Source organism: Cenococcum geophilum (assembly GCF_001692895.1).
Source record: "Cenococcum geophilum 1.58 unplaced genomic scaffold K441scaffold_40, whole genome shotgun sequence".
Taxonomy (NCBI): domain Eukaryota; kingdom Fungi; phylum Ascomycota; class Dothideomycetes; order Gloniales; family Gloniaceae; genus Cenococcum; species Cenococcum geophilum.
This window is the reverse complement of record NW_027137598.1, coordinates 1527394-1542912: the sequence shown is the minus strand read 5'-3', so window position 1 is coordinate 1542912 and position 15519 is coordinate 1527394. Positions and strand designations below refer to the sequence as shown.

Sequence of the window (15519 nt, the reverse complement as noted above, 5' to 3'; positions counted from 1 at the left end):
CCCTATCTTATGTTGAGGCGTACTAGACATTTCTAGGCACTAACTAAGCCGCATATAGAATTTTACTAACTTTTCCGAGAAAGGGGCTTATCTTTAGTGGCAACGTTGAGATTTGACCTAAGCGCGCGTGGGCTGGGCGGTCTAAGCGTGGGCTAGGCGGTCTAAGCCCGGTTGGAGGTCGGACGGTTACTTTTCCGGTTTGAAGGTTCACTTCCTAACTAAGGCGTTAAGATTTATTTAGCGTATACGTTTACTACATAACTTATATTCTTTACTTAAGAGATAATAAAAGGACTTTATAAAGTCGATAATACTATATAAGTTAGCTATTTTCTTAGCTAGCTTATCTAGCTCCTTTAGGTTAGCATTACTTAATAAAACGCAAGTAATCTTACTAAGCTCTTATTAGGCCTAGGTATATAAGTTAAACTATTTTTTAGCGTTTATAAGTATCTAACTATTTTAAGGCTTTCTTTAGACTTAGAAGGTAGCTTAAATTTTACTATACTTCTAAAGTATTATGGATTAACTAAATGGTTATAAATAAGCTTAATTACTAGTAATTGACTATGCTAAGTATATTGGCGCGTAATAGATTAAGACGTTTAATAGAGAAATAGAATAGGTTTAGGGAATCGTGGTTAAGATATAAAGGCTATTATAGTATATATATAGGTATTACGAGACGAACGTAAGCATATGTTAGGAACTTAAAAATGGATAAATCTTGTAATATAAGGTTTTCGTCTATATTAGATCTTAAGGCGTTTACGGTTATTATACTAACGTATTACTAATAGGTATAGGTTACTACGATAACGATATATTATATACAAACGCTAAATAAACAGGCATTATATTTGAAAAATTAATAGCTATATACTGCTGTTATAGAGGCTTAAAAGGATTGTTAGAGAACTTAATAGGAATATAGCTGAGGCTAAATCTATATAGGGGCACTAGGGCGGATAAACTTTCTACTAAATAATGCAAATAAACAAATAAACAAAGAAAGGAATCCTATAACGCCGGCTACGCGCATAGCGTAGCGCATAGAACAGCAGTCCCGTAATATAGGTATCGGTCTTATTTTTAGAGGCATTATAGAAAAATTAAACCGGCTATCCCCCTAAGGGGATTGGTGAGGATTTAAATATAAGATTAGGTATAGATAGGGAGCTTAATTAATAAAATAATAGAGTATATTAAGAGATTAGATAAATCCTTAAAGAAAAGAAGATATCTAAGTACGAGGGAAGGAAGGGGTTTCCCTAAGTATGTATAGCGTATATACCTTACAGGCGGGTCGCCTATAGATCGCCTATACCTCGTAACTATATAGCTATCTACTCTAGTTTTACCTAATAGGGGCCGTAGGGACCGTAACTAGTAATAGTAAATTAAGGTTTTTATCCTACTAAGGTAGCCTATATAGCTTTCTCTCCCCCTAATATACTAGGGGTTTTTCCTATTAATATAAGTTTTCCTTAAAAAAGATACTAAAATAGTAGGAAAATAATTAGCAACAAAATAAGAATAAAGGAAAACACTATATTAGGATTTATAAGCTATTCCTTTTCTCTTAAAGCCCCTAAGGATAGATATTCTAAAAAGCTACAATTAACTTTCTTCCAGTTAAAGCTAGGAAAAGGCTACTTTAAATCCTTCTCTAAAACAATAGGGAAGAATAAAGAAGGTAGATGCTTTAGGGAATATAACGCTCTATAAACCCCTAAGTACCTACTACTAAACTATAGCTTATTGTTATGGGACACCCCCGTGACACCTTATACACGTCTACCTATTTCCACCGACTTAGCAACTAGAGACCGACCACAAGACGGCAATCTAATAGCAATCTGCGGTAATCTGACAGCAACCTGCCGCATTCTGCTATATTCCACCAAGTTCCACTAAGTTCTACTAAATCCTGCCAAGTTCTGTCAGGACCACCACCTAAATCCTATTCTGCTCTGTGTATATATTGACTAAGCAACCAAGTCCACAATATATACCCTTTCTTCCCGTTTTCCTACCTTCTTTCCTTACGCAACATCTTAACCTCCTTATACAGTTTATATATATAGCTTAATAATATCTACCTTGCTATATATTATCGCCGCTTATACTTACTCCGTAACACTTATATAGGGAAGAGAGAAAAAAAGTGCAAAGGTAACTAGGCTCCTCTCTCTCTCTAAAGAAGTTATTTTGTATAAGAAAAGGAAAAGAAGCGCTTTTTCTATTTCTAGATAGAACAGAAATAGCTACTAAAAGATAGCTAATAGCAGCAAGATATTTAGAAGGAAGTAACTCTTACTAGGCTTTTAGTAGATAGATAATAGAGAGCAAAAGGATAGAAATAAATTATAAAAGGACGGGGACAAGCATTAGGATCTATTATCTTTTTCTACCATTTTTCTTATTACCTAGTAGTTGCTAGTAACTTAGTATTTTACTAAGGAGCTATAGTTACTAGAGTATATTAAGCTGCCTAGAAAGGATTTATATAAATAGAGCTATAGTGCTATAGCCTAGAGGCTGTATGCGTAGTATTATATATAATATAATATAACGGATATAAAAAAAGTTCTCCCTATATAGGATCCATATTAGACGTTAATTAAAAATTATACTACTACATTAAAAAAAATTTTAAATTTTAATATTCTTACTAAGAGCTACTAAAACCCTATTTATGCCTTTAAAAGATATAAATACTAATATTAGCAAGGTATTATCCTTTATAGATAGCTCAAATTACTAGTAGTTAATATAATTAGTATATCGTTAAAGGTATTAATAAACTCGACTAACTAACTTATATCGAGTTTTTTTTAAAAATATATATATATATATATATATATATATATATATATAGCCTACGCGTAACCTACGAAATTAGTAATTTTATTTATTTATTTACTTACTTTATTAATTGTGTAAACGGAAATAGGAGGTATTAAGGTAAAGAGTAAATGAAGTAAGTAAAGAAGGTAAACTTAATTATATTATATACTTTCTATCCATTAAAGACCGAGTCTATATATACTTAGAAAATCTCTTTTTGATATAACCAAATTGGCGTATATCGGCAAAATATCGTCCCCCATCAATGGTCTCAATGGCCGGTAGTTGACGCAATTGGCGCGCAGTTGAGGGCATTTGGCAACTCGACCGACTAGGCCTATGTCGTGTTTTTTTGACACGCAGCCTACGCGCAACCTGTGCAATTAGCAATTTCACTTATTTATTAATATACTTATAAAAATATTAAAGTCTTTTAAGCTTAGTATATTATATTATATTATTATATAATATAATACGTGTATAATAAGACTCCCTTTAGACAAACTTTTTATTAAAAAAAATTTCATATAATTGGAATTTTTATAGCGTTACTTAATAATTTACTAGAGCTTAAGTAAAAATAAGTAAAAATAAGTAAAAATAGGAAAATTAAAAAATTTATTAAGTCGGGTGTTAAATGCGACAATTGCGTATCAAAAACGTTAAATGCGTTCGACCACGTCGACCACGTCAACGACAGCCAATTGGCGTAGTTAACAGTATTCGATTTCACTTGAAGAGTAGTTTGAATTTCAGCCTACGAATATCTTATCGATGTATAGAATAATAATTAAGTAGGTAGCTACTACTATTAGCACGTTATAAGTAGTAATGCTAAGAATTCTACACAACTAATTTAGTTAAGTAAGATGTTAGGTTTAATTTTCAGGCACTTATAAGAGCTAATTAGCGTATTGTGGGTAGCTAAAATTGAAAGTATGGCCTCTTATATAAATTTTGGTTGGGTGTGATAAGCCTCTTTGGCTTTGGCGATGTTTATCGATCTTTTGAAAACGACTGTAGACTAAAAAGGGAATTGTATCTTGTGTTTCCAGGCAAGTACTTGGGAGCAGATGCACCTCCCTCAATCGAATCATACGTACAGGAGCGTGCGTGAGTCCCTTGTTCACGTCCCTTAGGTAAAAGTGTCCACAATACTCATAGTCGGAGCCGCAGCCCAACGCTTAATCAATGATGCGCCAGCTAAGTCCTATCCACATTTATCCCTGCAAAATCCATTTCGGGTTTCCCAATCCACTCTATCTAGGCCCTACATCTTCACTGGCTGGTGGGCTCTGGTATGCGCAAGGCCGGAGCCTGAGCGGTATCCCTAGCCCTTTCAAGAAAAATTCGATCATAATGCGGTCGAATATCGTAGTCACGGAATGTCTCTCCGTCAACAACTTTAATAGTTCTAAGCATTAGCTTTGCATCTTTGATCCAGAAAGCCTGAATCACACTCTCTTGTGGCATGGCAAGGGCTATGCAGCCAGGTTTAAATGCTGTGGAACTTATTTTCGAAGCCCCTCTTTTTAACCTGCGAGGACTTAGGGTACCCTTTGGGGTGTATTCGAGCTGAATGATCTCTGTCATGCTGTTGGCAACAGCGAAAATTGATCCGGAGGGTGACTGAGCTGCATGTACGATTTTGGTGCCAAATTCTTCATTTTGTAACTCTTCATATCCGGGGAATGGGATGAGCACTGGGTATTCCTTGCTTAGAAAGGCTGTGAATATCGCGCTCCTATGTGAACTATCATAGAACACCGTCGTGAGCCCACCGTCATTAAGGGTGAACTTTTGAAAGTCAGATTTAAATCGCAGAGCTTTGGTATATTGCACAGTTAAAATACTCACTGGCGGTAGTCTGAAAGATCTCGGATTTTCTGATATAGTACTGACTGGTTCTCTAATGCAGTCCCATACGTCTATATAGACGCGATGGTCCCCCAAGTGAGTAGCAACGGCAAGCTTATCGTTTAGAGAAAAGGAGAGCTTCCGGTCTACGATAGCGCTCTGCCTTTGCGCTTCCTCTGCAGTCTCTTTTAAGCTCAAGGCCTTAGACGCACCAAACCGGCCTGTATCCGTCCTCGAAAGGTCTGAATCAGCAAGGCTATTAGTGCAGTCCGTCTGATTTATTGCTCGATTTACCGGGGTACTCCGTTGCTGGATCTGACCACCTTCAAGTTGGTGAACTTGAATTTGTTTGTGAAAGGTAATTTTTCGTATGCCAGAACTCCCGAGTTGGTACACCTGCAGCTGATCATTGATAGAGGTGGCTGCATACTTGTCATTCCGAGAGACCGAGATGCTTACTTGGACATTGCGAACGGACGAGTCAAGTTTAATTTGGGCTTCAGGGGTGGTTTTAGTACCATTGAAAACGACCAAACTCCTTCGCTAGAGATAAGTCAGAACTAAAGTATCCTCTAGTAATGTAAAGGTCACGGTTACCTCTCTAGTTGTAGCAATAATAGCGCATCGATGATTCCCAGCAGCAGCAGCTTCAATCCCAGCGAGGTCATACTTGCATCCTTGTATTGGGAGTGCTTCATTGCTAGGGATATCGAACCTTACAAGAAAGTCATTGCCCTTACCCCATACGATTATTGAATATCCTGAAGCAGAGAATGCAAACGATGGTGACTGTGGTAGGTGGGCGATATCCTTGGGCTTATTGGGCCTTTTCCTGAGGGAGTTTTTTAAGCGGAAGGTACGACTATGACTTTTGGTATTTGAAGGACTAGCAATACTCCAAGCGGAACCTGTCGATGATGTCCGGGACCCAGTCAAATCCGATCGGCTGGATGGAGGGTCCAAGCTTCCATTTAGGGGGCTTACCGGTATGGGCAAATCCATGATCCTTGGGATTGGAATCGGAACATTAAGTGATTCGGCATAAGGGCTCATAGGGAACTCTAAGACAGAAGGTTTGGTGGAAGGGCTCATGGGGCTGCTCCCGGACTCCGAAAGTGAAGTTGTCTCACTTGAGAGTGAATCTCCAACTGCATACTGGCTCAAGTTATAATCGCAGAGGGTTGAATGCTCGAGCAAATTTGATACTTCCTCCAAGGGCTCAGACAAACGTGCGCATTTAATTTTAGTATCTGCTGCACAGCGAGGACAGGAAACGCCTTCTTTCCAATCGAGAAATGGAGGGTTATCTTGCAATCTCTAAGATTTTTTTCAGCAAATCTCTCTTTCTAATGGAGTGGACAAGAGGACACTGAGCAGTTAATAGTGTCTGACTAGATTAAGGACAACCGTACCTCATAAGCCCACTTATCACACCACCTCAACTTGTATTCAAGTAATTTTTTAGGCACTGGATGAAGAGCTGGGCAATTCACGATATATATCGGAGTAAGCTGGCCTTCCAATTCTCCCATTTGATTTTCGATATTCTTTGCTGAGGTGCTGTCTACCCAATTTTTCACAATTTGGTGAAGTTTTAGGGATGGTAAGTGTGCTCCGATCCTATCGTGCTGAAATGCCACTTTTCGATGCTGGAGCCAATCAGCGAAATCCCCAAGAGACTTCTCCAGAACACTCCGCATATCCATTAAATGCTTGCCGTAGTCCGATGTTTTGAGGCGTCCAGTCCTCATGTACTGCTTCATAACGTGTTAAAGGATTTTCTACGCTCAAGGTAGGATATAGAACAGAGTGATCTTACATGTGATGGAAGCGAGTTCTGCTTTAAAACAGGAGAAACCATGGTTTCTTGGCCATGCCAGTCAAGAAGAGTGGAAGTGAGACTCTCTATAAGGCCAGGACGAGGTGACTTTTCATCAGGTAAGGATTGTTGGAAGATTGCTGCCTTTAGATTTGCTCGACATTTCTTAAGCTGTTCCAGAGTTTCATCGGTCTCGGAGAGAGATTCGCTTGTAAAGCTAGTTGTATTACTTTTCCGACGACGGTCGAGGTGGCGCTGAACGATGGCAAATTCTGCAGCCCATAACACGTCAAAGAGAATCCAGTAAGATTGAATCCATTCCGCGTTCTCCTCGGCGAGACTAATTAGTACATCAGGAACAAACTTTTCTGGTCTGATGTCCAAGGGGTACTAAAACAACTGTATTAATTACATCCAGAACCGCAATAAATGTCGAGAGAACTCACCAGGCCAGCAGAAAACGTAGGTAGGTTGGCCTTGCTCCAATTGGTCGGCTCTAATGGGTGAAAATGTTCATTGGGGCATTCGATAGGACGGATAAGATCTAGCACCTCCGAAAACACTTCTGAGACGACAAATTGCTCAGCTTCGCAGAACCGCCCTTGCTGCCAAGCGGCGCTGATAGTACTTTGAAGAAGACTCTTTTTCTGAGGATGAAAGCCCTCGTTGCGGAGCAACAGAAGTCGGAGGCCAGAAAGTAAAGTTTGCGCAATGAAATATCTTTGCTTCGCGAATTCTCGAGTGATGATGTTGGTTTGGTTGGGAAAAAGTCTTAATTTGACTTGAATGAGATACGTTATGGTGGAGAACACGAGCTCTGAGGGAATGAGACAAGGCAAAAGATAAGGTGGACATTCGTTAACACCAGCGCATGCTTGGAGATAAGTTCTTTGGAGGTCAAATATTACCTTAATCCAGACAATGACGCAAATTGATGATTCAGTGTTGCTGGCGGAATTCTCCTGAAGCTGCAACAATGAAGAATCCAGAGCGTGCTTCGCTATGATATCGCGAAGAACGTCCGCGATGTCATGGCGACCGTGAAGCCGCTCAAAAACCAGGATCCACCTATTTAGCATTCTATCGTATACCACGAGTCGCTGCTATTCGAATACAGATGCGGGCCGAAGAGCACTGAGCAGGTTTAGACGCGGAATATTATGTTTATGATAGAAGGCGTATCTTCTGGTCGCTGGCCCAAGTCGAATAGAGAATACATGACCGTCGAGTTAGTCTTGCGCTTTCCCAGTGCCTGCTCGTCGTACATGAACGCATCTGGTCAGGCAACCAGAGAGAGAGAACACATGATCGGATCGGGTTTGGATTGTTGCGAGGCAGAATCAGCTATGTACAGTAGCTTACCCGCCAGGCTGAGAGGGGCCACAAGCACAACTGAGCAATAGATGCGCCTCGGCCTATCGCGATTAATTAATAAAATTCGTGGGCTTGCCAAGACGCAAGCGGGTAGGCGCAGAACTTTGAGAGGAACAGGGTTCAACGCGCCGAGCCGGGAAAGCTAATACATCCTGCAGACCACTAGAACGGCACTGGAGCCCGTTTGGACAACCGGCTGGGGGGCTAAATTTGGGATCAAAGCATCCTTATCTCGTGAAGGCCCACACGCGGTGCCCAGTAAATGTGAGTTTGGTCTTACAGTGTTGCTAGTAAATACGAAACCACATTATTGTGACGACACCGGGTGTTTCTCTAAGAAATACTACGTACTAGTAAACACACGCGTAGGAACCTCGGCCCTGAGTCGCGCCTCTCCTCATATATGATTATGCCGCAAGTTAGCCCTAAACAATAGCATTGACTCCCCTGGTAGTAATACAGTAGGAGAAACTGCAAAAAATTTGTACGACATAGGAGATGGCCAGGCCTTCACAAAAAACAAAAGGGCGGGGGCCTCCTCTCTACTCCGTAGGCTTCTTAAAGGGGCTGAGGCGTTGAGTTATATGCCCGCGCTTTCCTTGCAGCCTTGTTTAGACAATATCACATTACCTAGTACTACTGGAACTAATACTTGAGTAGGAGCTTAATACCAGATACCTAACGGGTTGCCATCTATCATCAATAGAGACGGTTTGCAGCATATTGACGCTAGAGGTTGATGAGCCACACAACCGTGCATTCACGATTAAAAAGCTGTATTCTACATCTCCCTTTCTATTACCAGCTTTACGAGGCAGTAGATCTATCTCTACTATGTGCATTACCTATACAAAATATATAGAATCTCTCATTTTGATGGGGTAGATATTGTTGAGTAACCCGGTATAACTTAAAATAGCTATATCTTTACCAATTCTTATTAGAATTTTATAATTTTTGGACCATTGGATTCAACTTATTAAGTTCTATATCTCTACTATATAATGCTTTTTTTTATAACAGTTATATATTAAGAGTTATGGGGGGAAATACACCCTGGTATAGCATTACCCATAAAAAGGGGGGGCACGTACCACGTACGTCAAGATCTAACCAAATACGTCGTCAATATCGAGGATGACGATCCTCGGAGCTGACTCCTTGATCAAGGCTAGTATGTGGCTATGCATACCAAAATAGCGTCAATACTGGGCTTCATTCTCGTGCAAACCGTCCCTAATAAGTAATCATATCAAACCCGCTGGTAGAGTAGCCTTTCCCTTGGAATCCAGTCTTACAGCAGGATCAGGCTCCTTCCCCGTTCAAATATATTTCCTAGCATTACTACTAGTAGTATAAAGCAACGGCCAATAAGGCAGAGAATAAAACCACATTTCCTAAACTTCAAACGCATACCACCATTAGCACTTACCTCCGAGTTCTAGAATGCACAGCACAATCTGGCACAGTTATAGTATATCTAGAACTATAGAAGATTTCTAAGCAACACAATATATGGCATACCTTACAATCCACGACGCACATTACACAGCACGTTCTGCGTGTCTGCATAATGTAGATTTAATCCCTCTAGAAAATCAATTCACGATCAGGAGAACGTTGGAAACGGCGCCAAACGACTCCGTTAGTTCATTAATCCGTGCACCTTTTAGTGTCGCCCGTTTTGTAATTAGTGGCGGCTACTACCTTGGCTCATTTAAATCTGTAATTAAGGCAATTATTCAGTGACTCCAGATGGGGCTCTAGATTTGACTTCGCATAATACGTGATTGACGTCGGTGACCGATCCGAATGAGCCCCTCTCTGCCACCAGGCCCCTATCGCGACTCCCTACCTTAGTGTATTAATAGAGCCTCCTCGGCCAACGCCCTCTCTGCGATCGACGCTTTCTACACCTTCGTCTACCTCCTGGAGGAGCCGTAGTGGAGTTACAGCGACGCCCGCAGTACACAGGAATGCGCGTCTAAGATAGACAGGCGAGGTAGAGGAGGCGATATTAGAAGGCCTCGTTAAGGCAGTTAAGAAAGGATATTATGTAGATAGCTCTTATAAATCTAACGGCTAGAAGATTACTCTTAATTATACGCTTACTATTATTTAATAGCTTATTACTTTTAAATAAATTAAAAGTAAATATAATAACTATAAGAAGGACTAGAAGCTATAGAAGGAGCTTTATAGCTTCTCTAGCTAGGGATAGAATAAAGATAAAGGCGTGCCTATTACTAGTAAGGAAGTTATAAAGGCCTATATTAAAGCTAATCCTATTGCTAAGAGTTTTGTAATACGCCGCCTACCTTTCTAAATCTACTATAGAAGCTATTTAACGGAGTTTTAGCGATATGTAGTTATATAAAGTTAATTAATAAAGTAATTAAAAGCTCTATAGACCTTAAACTTCTCTTAGCAGTAGCTTCGCCGGCGTTAGGTTTAGTAGATAAGGCCTATAAGTTAGAATTAGCTTATAGCTCTATTAAAGGTAGTTAATTAAGCTTACTTTTGGCCGAGTACCCTAGTCCTTTTAGATCTTCTTTAACGCTAAGTTAACCTCCTTTACTAGCTATATAGAAGCGGGCTATTAGGTAAGCTACTAAAGCTACTAAATCTAATATAAAGCGCTAGTAAGAAAGACGGCAAGTTATCCCTTGCACTGTTGGATTCGTCCAATAACTTGTGGCCCGTGCGCAACCAATTAATCAACTGCATTCGTAGGCGGTCAGGCGTCATGAAATTGATTTTCCTAAGCGTCGCGCACGGGCCACAGTTTATTGAACACCAGCAGTGCAAGGGATAGTACTAAAGGGGATAGTAGAGAAGGTAATAAGAGAGATAAGGGTTATAAGAGTGTTATAGAGTAAGTGTAAGCGACGATAATATATAGCGAAGTAGATATTATTAAGCTATGTATATAAACTATATAATAAAGTTAAGACGTTACGTAAGGAAAGAAGGTAAGGAAATAGAAAGAAAAAGTATATATCGTTAACTTAGTTGCTTAGTTAATACGTATATAGGGCAGAAGAGTATTTAATAGCGGTTCTAGCAGAACTTAGTATAATTAAATAGACTTAGTAAAATATAGCAGATTGCCGTAGATTGTGGCAATTTATAGTATTGTAATTAGTCTCTAATTACTAAGTTAGTAGAAATAGGTAGGTGTATATAAGGTATTATAGAGGCATTCTATAATAGTACTCCCCCTTTAAACTTAAGCTTCTATAAAATAGGGTTATAGTAGTTCTAGGTAGAGTTTAAAAAAGTCTTCTATAGCTTATATAAGTCCTATAGAGCTAATAGGTTCCTATAAGGGCTTAATAAAGCCTTTCTATTTTATAAGGTATATATATTAGCATTTCCGTTTATTATACTTAATATTATTAATTCTTTTAATAAAATACTCGTTCTTACTATCTACTTTAACTAGTAGGGGAGGGTCTTATATTTATTTAGGTAGGGCATCTAATACGGGAGTAGTAGGGTAAAAGATTAACGTATAGAATATAGTGTGGACTTTAACTATATTAAGGAGCTTTAGTTAGTAAATATAAGGGAAAATAACCTTCCTAACCTTATAAGGGCCAGCGTTCTTCTAATTAAGTTTCTTAATAGGTTATTTTATATGTAGATTTCTTATATCTAGCTAGATAAAATTACTAATTTAGTAGGCTAGAACTAGAGTTTAGTTCTTATTTGCTACGGCTTTATAGATAAATTAGGCCTATATTATCTTATTAGTAAAAAACTATTATAGTTCCTCTATCTTCTTTATAAATTAATTTACTTCTATAACTTATAAGACGTAATAAATAGGGCGAGGGATATTACTAAAGGGTTTTAAAACCTATTTATAGATACTAGCTATAATTAGCTGTAAATAAGGAGTGTAATAAAGCCTTATAGGAAATACTACAATAGACTTATTAATGGGCTAGGTATATAGGTAAATAAGAAGTTAATAACGTAAATATAACTAGTAGAGTGGTTACTTAATAGATTAACTCTAATTATATTCTAAGATTTACTATAAAGAGAGAACTATCTAAGGTAGGGACTGTAGTCCTTTAAATATATAATACTGCGCCTAAGAAATATACTAAGTACGTCGGTATGTTAGTACGTTGGTATACCCCTTACGTCCCTACGTTCCTACGTTTTTACGTTCTAAACTATAGTCTTGTAACTACCACGTCGCAGCGCCGACGCTGCGCAGCTGTACACACGTCTCTGCGTTTGCTCTGGTAGTCTATTAGCATAATCCTGATGGAGCGCCAATGTAACTGCCAGGTTCCCGGGCTCCACCGCGTGGAGGTGCAGAGGCCGATTTTCATGGAGCGCTAAATACTAAATTACCTATAAACCATATATTTAACGTGCTGAAGCAATACGGGCTGGCCCCTTTCCCCCCTACTATAGCTACCCTTATCTGCTATCTGCGGTACGCCTATAGTGCGGTAGTTGTTTGTAGCGCGATAGCTTACGGTACGTCTACGGCAAATTGGTAATGTGGTATATTGTAGTGGTTGTTGTTGTCTGCGCCTGCGGTGCGTCTGTGGGTGGTGGTGGTAGTGGTTTTCTGCGTCTGCGGTGCGTCTGCGGTACCTCTGCCATGCGCCTATAGTGTAGTAGTTGTCTATAGCGCGATAGCTGTAGACTGGTTGCGGTGGTTGCCTGTAGCGTAATAGCTATAGACTGGTTGTGGTAGAGGTTGTGGTAGGTGTGTCTGGTATTAGGCGTTCAGTGACGTGTCTTTAGGGGTTATATAGCCTGCGGCACCATAGCGACGACAGCAGAGGACGAAGGGGAGGCGACGGCGATAGAGCCGCTTATTGATATGCTTAAGAGAGTGATTGTGGTGCAAATCTGGATATACCAAAGAGGTACAAGTTATGTAGCATGATGTTGCAATTATGCTCATAGAAAGCAATGAGGCTAAATTAACATCCAAACCATCTTTATCAATCTTCAGCACTATCCTCAGTATCATCCTGCTTTCGCTTCGCAAGCACCTCCTTCCATTGTGTTGCAAACTCTCTCAAACTCCCTTCGCCGCCCCCGCTAGCATCAACAACATCACGAGGAAGTTTGTGCGCGCTGTATTGTGGCGTCGTGAAGCCATACGCTTCCGGGTCATCTCTACGTACGAGACGGAATTCAGGAGTGAATATGTCTTCTACTTCATCTTCTTCCGTGTCCGATGCCGATGCAGAGTCACTTTTCCCGATGCCGCAGCAATTGTAACTTTCGGTTGGGATTGTATTATTGTACGCAGATTGTGCGAGGTCATTGCTGATGTTGTTTCTTGATGTTAGCGAGAGGGATATTGTGCCTGATTCTGATGGCGCTGGTGAGAGCGACTTTGGCAGTGTGAGTAGCTCCAGCCAACTGAACAGCAGTGGATCTGTCCTCTGTGCCCAGGGGTTGATATCAACAAGCCACACTCGATCGTGCGGCGGAGGAACATAGACATCGAAAGTGAAATTTTCATCTGGGAAAGATTCCCGCAACCTTAGCTCAAAAAATTGCTGTATCTTATCTCTAAGCTTATCCTGCATCATAAAGAGAAATTCGAAATGGTTTAGGTCGCGTTGACAAAGCGCAATAAGTCGCCGCCGCCGCACAAAGCAGCGGAACTCAACAGAAGGATTGAGAGTGATATTTTTGCGGAGGACGAGAAAGTAAGGTATGTTTTGTGTAGAAAGCTCTTCATTTTCTATACCTCCTGTGGCTTCACCATCCTCACAGTCATCGAAGGCATGCTCTAAATCATGCGTGACAAAATCGCTGGATTTTAGTAATAAATAGATATCGTTAGGAGTCCTACACTCCATGCTGTTCGTTGCAGCTATCCATGTCGCGTCCTTTGGGGCCGACCAGTTCAGTTTTGGCACAACTTTCCCATCTAGCTCCTCTATTGTTAACTTGATAGCTTGATGTATTTCGCGCCATGGGGCCGATGGATCATCGTCCTCTTCAGTTTCAGCGTCTGAGGCATTGTCCGTTGAGGAGAAGATTCCGCTGTCTGAGTCGGACCAATCAGTGCGGTCATTATCGTCTGGTGGGAGTACGATGCCATCCGCACGAAGGTAAGTGATGAAAGGTTGGGAAAGAGGAATCAAGCGCGCTTTGGGGGTTATGCTACGATACCTGAGACAACAATAAGTAAGTAGACCCTAAGGTGGTAATTGAAGGAGAGTTGCAGTACCGCGGATACCAAGAATGGAAAGAGCAGTTTAAAATATGGCGTTTCGTCACTGGGGGAAATGGAAGCTTCTTAAAGGTGTTGGGCTCGCTCAGGCTTTTGGGAGAGCTTTCAAAATCCACCGAGCTGGGTAAAGCTGCTGCCATTGCAGTGATGAGGTATATGCAGAAGTAACCGTTATAATGGAGAGTGCTTCGGACAATGTCCAAGGGCTGAGGGCGATTTAAATATTTGTCTGAAGAGAAGAGTCATCGCGGGGTGAGTCACACCAATCAAGTCCCACAGTACAGTAGCTCCGCCTTCTTCACCGCCGCAAGAGCACGTTGGTATAGTTTCCCTGGCAATCACCACTTACATGTTCACACGCTGAAAATGTCTTCAAATGTTGGACTCTCCACCCCGAGAGGCAGTGGCACTTCCGGCTACGTCCAGAGAAATCTATCACTACTTAAACCCCGCGACAATGCCGCGCCTTACCCGAAAGATTGGGACAACTTCAAGCACCGCCAGCGACAACCAGACAAAGAGATCCTTGAGCATGACCGACGGCGAGAGATCGAAGTTAAAGTCTTTGAACTTCGTGATAGATTAGAAGACGAAGGGTATGCCGTTTTTGTCACTTGTGCATTTTCCTTTAGTCTCGCAATACGCTAACGAGCAACCGGTTTTTCAGTGTTGACGAAGACGAGATCGAAGATCAATGCACCGCACTTCGCAAGAACCTCGAAGCTGAGAGACAAAGGGGAAAGAATGCTGGCCCGAATGCACGGGGCCTGAAATCGCACCAGGTACATGAACTAGCTAAGGCGAAGATTGAGGAAAGCGAGAAGTTGCGGAAGGCGCTAGGAATTAGGGAGGACTACGAGGAGGGAAGTCACTGGAGGAAACAAGAGGAACGGCTAAGGGAGTCCATGTTAGAGAAGGGGAAGGAAGAGGCAAGAAGGGAAGAGACAAGAAAGGAAGATTCTGAATAAATGCCGGGAGCGTTTTTGAATGGCGTTCGGATTGGAGATTAGTTTGGCGTTAATGAGCCTTTGAAGATATGTGAGGTCTGCATAAATTCCCTAAGACTAGCGTATGATCAAATCAATTTTTTTTCCAAGATTCGATGTTTACCCTGTCTAAATAACACATTGGGAGGGAAGAGCTTATGCCATCGGGACTTGTCTTGGTAGGATTCAAGCATTTACTGCAACTTGCAAATATTTGCGTAAGTATAAAACTCAGGTTTGTTTGAATATAAGACCAGAATCTCGGTTAGTGATCCGGGATTGGAGGTCTTTGCTAGCTGTAGGGTATTACAAAATCACAGAACCACAACCTCAAGCTCTTCATCTCACACATCCTCTCCTCCTCCATCTATGTCCATCACTATCTCCTTCTCCTCTTCTTCTACAAA

At 40.8% G+C, this 15519-nt stretch overlaps 3 protein-coding genes across 3 annotated transcripts; 1 reads left to right on the top strand and 2 right to left on the bottom strand.

Moving 5' to 3' along the window:
- Positions 1–3738: 3738 nt before the first annotated feature.
- K441DRAFT_616634 (uncharacterized protein) lies at positions 3739–7890 on the bottom strand. Its single transcript, XM_067645749.1, has 6 exons — positions 6973–7890; positions 6527–6916; positions 6120–6461; positions 5305–6024; positions 4708–5250; positions 3739–4647 (listed from the first exon to the last, which is right to left on the bottom strand). The coding sequence occupies exons 1-6, from the start codon at positions 7603–7605 to the stop codon at positions 4129–4131; spliced, it is 3147 nt and encodes a 1048-aa protein (XP_067500855.1). The 5' UTR covers positions 7606–7890; the 3' UTR covers positions 3739–4128.
- A 4749-nt stretch (positions 7891–12639) lies between these two features.
- Positions 12640–14343, bottom strand: K441DRAFT_707357 (D123-domain-containing protein). The gene is made up of 2 exons (XM_067653718.1): positions 14124–14343; positions 12640–14065 (listed from the first exon to the last, which is right to left on the bottom strand). The coding sequence occupies exons 1-2, from the start codon at positions 14264–14266 to the stop codon at positions 12877–12879; spliced, it is 1332 nt and encodes a 443-aa protein (XP_067500854.1). The 5' UTR covers positions 14267–14343; the 3' UTR covers positions 12640–12876.
- A 149-nt stretch (positions 14344–14492) lies between these two features.
- Positions 14493–15070, top strand: K441DRAFT_502702 (cwf21-domain-containing protein; the record flags this gene model as incomplete). The annotated part of the gene is made up of 2 exons (XM_067642025.1): positions 14493–14722; positions 14794–15070. Coding segments are annotated over 2 exons (507 nt in total), but the record flags the coding sequence as incomplete, so codon positions are not given.
- Between the last annotated feature and the right edge of the window lie 449 nt (positions 15071–15519).